At 33.3% G+C, this 6,121-nt stretch overlaps 1 protein-coding gene across 2 annotated transcripts in view; it reads left to right on the forward strand.

Moving 5' to 3' along the window:
* The window catches only part of LOC117177206 (zinc finger and BTB domain-containing protein 49-like), a 12,583-nt gene that overhangs the window by 1,681 nt on the left and 4,781 nt on the right, over window positions 1-6,121 (forward strand). For both annotated transcript variants that reach the window (XM_033367751.1, XM_033367749.1), the window contains exons 2-3: window positions 1,137-1,484; window positions 1,616-2,456. In XM_033367751.1, coding sequence (XP_033223642.1) covers window positions 1,158-1,484; window positions 1,616-2,456 — 1,168 coding nt within the window. In that variant the 5' untranslated portion in view covers window positions 1,137-1,157. The remainder of the gene's footprint in view (window positions 1-1,136; window positions 1,485-1,615; window positions 2,457-6,121) is intronic.

A 6,121-nucleotide genomic window follows, 5' to 3' on the forward strand; every position in this document is an offset into this window, starting at 1 on the left:
AGAAATTGATGCTCTTACACTACTCCATTTGAACTGATTTGTAATGTTGCCAAATAAGTAAATGTAGGTTAATTCACGTGCATTTTACTATTTCGTCTATGAAGATATTCTGTTGTAACATATCTTTCCATTGCACATACATTATCTTACCCTAAAATGTAAAGAATTTATGTTTGTCCCAAAATGCCTTTCCATTTTCTAAAGTATTCTTAACTTCTTGAAAAACTCAATTACCTTTCAGTCACAAGAATGCACCAAGGGTATATATGAGATTTCAATTTCCAATCTAGGACTTATTTTCAAAGGTACTGATGTAATTTAAAATTCAATCACTTTTTCTGATAACCTAACCGGTTTTTTTTTTTTAGGAATTGTATCACTTTTATTACTAGTATATAACCTTTACAATTTTCAATTGTAATCGCATCTTTCAGAATTCAAGATTTGGGATTTTATCAACTTTAAAACTTAACAGTTCAGTTTTGAAGATACTTGAATTTGTAAAAACCATATTTCAAACTTATTTTAAAATAGCTTTTTGTGATAAAAGTGCGCAAAATAAGTACACCAGACTCTCGCTTTCAGCCACCCCGTTCTCGGCCTTCCTAGAACTGCTGGCTCACGCCGTTTCTCAGGGGATTAGGGCAAGAGCGGTTGCGACATTATATATTCCAATTTGAAACGAGTCAGGCAGTCCGCACTGTTTACGTTTCTATCCCCCCGAAATCAGTCCAAGGCCATTTGAAGGCAACCCCCGACACTTGACTGTGTCAAGTGTCATCAAATGGCATGCGCCATTATTATTCTCGCACATTCTGCTGAATTGAAGCACTTTTTATATCATTTAGCGATTTTAGAGACATGGAAGTCCTTTACTTCCCAGTTAGTTGTGGCAAAAATAAAAGTATGCATTCCATAATATGTACGGCAACCATCAGCCGAAAAATATGCGTGGGTTTGCTTGCAAAAAGGATGCAGTTGTGGAGTTTTAGTTTCCGAGACATTTGCGTTATTGTGGAGGGTCGAAATTTTCTGTTTAAAAAACAATGGGAATGATATTTAAATTCTGCCTTGAAAATAGTAATGATGATTTTAGCAATACGTTATACGATTTTGATTGAATTTGTATTTTTCAGGTATCAGATTGACGGCTTGCAATGAATTTCCCGCCGTTCGGAGGCCACTTTCCCGGTACTATACCAAGCATCCATCAGTTTACGACTGATGGATCTGGGGGTGCAAGTGCTCGGTATGCGAACCACTTCCCTAATCAGCCTCCAATTGGAGTGCCGGTTATGGGAAAGTACCGACCAGAGTCAAACAGTGTTCAAACTGCCCAGTCCCAAGTGATGATGAACAACAAGTCCTCCTATCCAAATAGCAATATTCATCACTACGCAAACGTTCCGTACTCTCAAGCTCAGCCTGTTCAACAACGCCCTTCAAATTCACCTGGCATGCAAGAAAAGCGATCCTATCATCAGGTAAATTTACAAATTATAAGTATATTTCAGTAGAAATATATTTTGCATTCTGAACACACGAAAAGTGTTGACACTCTAAATTAAAACACACGTTAAAAAAATATTGTGTAAATGATTCCTTTGTCCAACAGGCGACAGAGACAATAAATCAGCAAGATGTCTGCAATCTCTTGCAGGACAAGGATAAGAGCAAGGACAAAAAGTCGGATGATCAGCGAAATGGCGAGGCAGCAACAAACGGTCAACAAGACTATACGATGCATCAGCATCATCAACAACACGCTCATACTCAAACACCAGCCACGATGCCAGCAACGTGGCAATCGCTCGCAGCTCCTGGTTCCACCGTCGCCGATTACCTGAGTCATTTGCCTGCTAGTACTTTACCTCTCAGTTTACACCATTTCCTAAAGTATTCTGCGGAGAGTATCAAAAAAGAATCCGAAATGGCGCAAACCACTTCGGTTGCTGTTGCAACTACGACAACTCCTAATATCATGATGTCTCCCAACAATAAGAAGAAAAAGAAGAAGAAGGCACCAAAGGAGAAGAAACCACGTCCGAAGCCAGGAGAAATTCGCCTGACGACCGCCTTGGACGGTTCGACATTGTACTGCTGTCCGGAATGCCACATGGCATATCCAGAAAGAGATCTTTTGGAGCAACATCTCCTGGGCCACACACTTGAAAGAAGATTCGTCTGCGATATTTGCGGCGCTGGACTGAAGCGAAAGGACCATCTGACTCGTCACAAGCAGAGTCATAACCCTGAAAGACCTTATGTTTGCACCGTTTGCCTTAAGGCTTTTAAAAGAAAGGAACAATTGACACTGCACTTTGTTATACACTCAGGAGAGAAGAGACATGTCTGCACGGAGTGCGGAAAGGGATTCTACAGGAAGGATCATCTGCGGAAACATACCAGGAGTCATATTGCCAGACGAGTTAAGGCTGAACTCAGTCAAAATGCTGGTAAGATTAAGAAAATTTAAGTTTTTATTGTCTACGTCAGTTTCAGGTTTTATTAAGATACTCATATTATACACTAGAACTTGGAATTGAGAAAGGTTTCGGGCAGCGCTTGCTTCATTTGGATTTGGACGCATGCCAACTGCTGATGCCACTAACGCGCTGAGAGTACTGCCCCAATACTGTTTGTCACGCATGACTGAGCACTGTCTCGGTCCCGCGACTCACCTCATCGCGAAAATGCCGAGGAATTAATTAATTGATTCTCGGAACGTCGTGAATCTGGAATTCTTGAATCCAAGTTCCAGTGTATTGACATTGAGTCTACAGAGGTGGACTGGGATTCGCTAATCAGCTCGATAAGTCTTGCAGACCGGTCCTAAAAGCGGTTTTACACAGAACAAGAATGCATATTGAATCAAGAAAATATCGTTACGAATGCGGTCGATAACATTTTCTTGATCCAAGAAAATATACCTGATTGAAGAAACCGAATATTCGACATTCATTAACAATTTTATGAGATAGGAAAAAAAATTTCTTGGATTATGAAAATATTATATCGTCTGTTTACTTACCGATATTTTTTTGATTTAATGGAAATTTGTGTGTGTGTGTGTGTGTGTGTGTGTACTAGGGTGTCCAGCGTATTCTTAAGAGTGAAAATCGAGGTCTTTTTCACGTTTTGCAGGTGAAGAAGTAAATTTTTTCCAGGTTTCCTTTTTTACATCAAATAATGAAAAAAAAAATTTTATAGATGTAAAAATGAGCCTTCATTTTTTTAATGTCCAAATATTTTTAAAGAAAGCAGAACCATGAATGAACAAATTCTTAATTTGCCTTCTCCGCTTTGAATGGTCACGCCTGACTGCTCGCCTGAGTGACAGTCACAGCACCTGTTACAAGTACATGTGGCGCGGCGTCAATTCTCGGAAGGGCTATAGAAGGGAGGGCTATTAAAGAGTTTCACTGTATTTAAAATCTTTGATAAATCTTTAAATTTCTGTGAAATCTTTTAAAAACCTTTTAAAATTTCGTAAAATATTTCAAGTCCTTGAAATCTTTCAAATCCCTGGAATCTGTCAAATCCTTGAAATCTTTGTGAAATTAAAAAAAATCTTTCATATTCGTTTGACATTATTGAAATATCTGAAATCGCTTGAAATTTTTGAAATCTGGTTTACTGTGCCTATTATGAAATCTTTGGAGTTCTTTTATTCTTTGGAAATCTGGTGTACAAGCCTTTTTTAAATATTTGAAATCCTTGAAATCTTTATGAAATGCTCGAAATCTTTCGAAAATTCTCGTGAAATCTTTTGAAATAATTGTGAAATAATTCTTAAATATTTGTTTTTAAAATGTTTTGAAACATTTTGAAATCGTTTCAAATCTTCGAAATGTATTAAAACCTTTGAAATCTGTTGTACTGTAGCTTATTTTAAATCTATGAAATCTTTTTAAAATGTTTAAAATCCTTTAAAATATTTTCTAAATCTTTAGTAGTTTTTTTAATCTTAGTTATACTCAAGAACCAAATGATAAAAAAGACGCATTAACATTCTAAATTAGCGGAGTTGAAATAAAAAATTACAAAATTATTCACAGTATTAAAGTCTGTTCATTGCAATCTCTTAAGTAATTGGTAAAGTCTACAAAAAATGCCTAGAAATCTATTTCTTCTGTAATGAGTAAAAGGTAAATTATACCTTGATAAATAAAAAAACGTTTCAGTAGCAAAATTTCTTCTAAATGAGATGTTTCTTTCAAAATAGACTAAAAGATTTAAATAACGTTTTGCACTTCAATAAAATAACTATTTTTAAAGAAAAAATGTAATTCAAGGTTCTCGTGAAAAATTCTAAGAGATTTGCAAGTGTTGAAGGTTTAACCACAAATTGAAAGGTTTCCAGGTATTGAAAAGTATCTCAACAGATTTCAAGGCATTTAAATTGATTGAAAAATATTTCAACAGCTTTCAAAGAAATTCATATGATTTTAGTTATTTTAACGTGGTTCACGTGATACCTTTAATAAAAAGCACTATTTTTAATTCAAATTCTAACATTATCAAAGATTTCAAGTGTTTTTAAGAGATCGCAATTTTTTTATGGGATTGCAAATAATTTTCTAACCTTTATAAGGATTTCATAGTATTTAAAAGGTCTTAATGTAATTTTAATGATTCCATTTTATAATTCTTTCATAAATATTAAAGAAATTCACAAAAATTAACGGATTTCGTAGGATTTCCAAAGATTTTTAAGGGATTTGATAAGATTTCTGGGATTTCAAAGGACTTTCTTTTTTTTAAAGGGATTTCCAAAATTCAAACAGATGTTTAAATAATTCAAGGTATTTTCAAGTATTTTAAAGAATTTGAAATATTTTAGTATATTATAAAAAATTTCAAGGAATTTTTAGTAGACTCCAAAAACTTGAAAGGATTTTAAATATTTTAGGCCATTTTAAAATATTCCAAATGGGTTCAATTACGTAAGGCTACCTAATTTAAAATATTAAGAGTAATTTTAAAGTGATTAAAATAATTTCAAAGGATTTTAAAGGATTTAAAATAATTGTTTGTTATTTTGAAGAGCTTCGTATTTTGGAAGGTTTGAAAGGATTTTATGGGACATCGGGTTTTAAGATATTCAAAGATTTCTAGAGATTTTGTCAAATTTCGAAGGATCTAATTGATTTTAAGGTATTTTAAAAGCTCTCCTGGCATGTTAATAAATATTGTGATTTTATAATATATCAAGGGGTATCAAGAATTTCTAAGGATTGAAAGGATTTTAGTAGATGTTCCATGATTCTAAAGCTTTTTAATTTTTTTTAATGTTAAGGGCGCTGCGAGCGGCTCTCTGTCTGTCGGCACATCGGTGATTGCACTGGTTCAGTCCCAGACAGGGAAATTTATTTAGGATCGAACATTTTTTTATTATATGACAAAATCTATTTTTTTTCTATATTAAATTATTTTTATTGTTTAGTCGAGAATCAGAGAGAGGTCAAGCGGATTTCTTCACGTATCATATATGATACCATCACAGTTTCTAGATGACTACTGATTAAACACTTTTGTCTTTGAACTAGGTTGAAAGATTTCAGAATTCTCTATAAAAGAAACTAAGTAGAAGGCATTTTCTCAATTATTTAGGAAAATATTGCAAAAATAGTGCAAATTTAAATGTTTTAAAAAATGTTAATAAAATATCATATAATGAACATTTTAAAAAGCTGATACCAAAAAGTTGGAAAAAAATTCGAAGGCATTTCATCTTTAAGGAAATAATGATAAAAATTAAATATATATATTTTTTTAATTTTATAGAAACTTCAAGATTACTTACTTGATATATTTTATAAAAATATTTCTTTTAGCAGAAACAATTAAGAAATTGTTTCAACATTAAACAATGATTAATATATTAGATTTGATTGAAATTTGAGGAAAAATTTGAACCTGTTGAGAATGGTAAAACTGCGAGACGCCACCTGGTTAAAAAAAATCCGAACTAGAACGAATAGGTACGATTTTAAAGATGCATTTTAATTACTGCATACAAGTAGTTTAACGATTGTTTTCTGGAGTTTAAAGTATTCATTGGATACTAAAAATAATTATTTATGGAAAACGAAGGGTTTTAGATAGAATTAACATCTTG

The sequence above is a fragment of the Belonocnema kinseyi genome, chromosome 7, assembly GCF_010883055.1.
Source record: "Belonocnema kinseyi isolate 2016_QV_RU_SX_M_011 chromosome 7, B_treatae_v1, whole genome shotgun sequence".
Lineage (NCBI taxonomy): Eukaryota > Metazoa > Arthropoda > Insecta > Hymenoptera > Cynipidae > Belonocnema > Belonocnema kinseyi.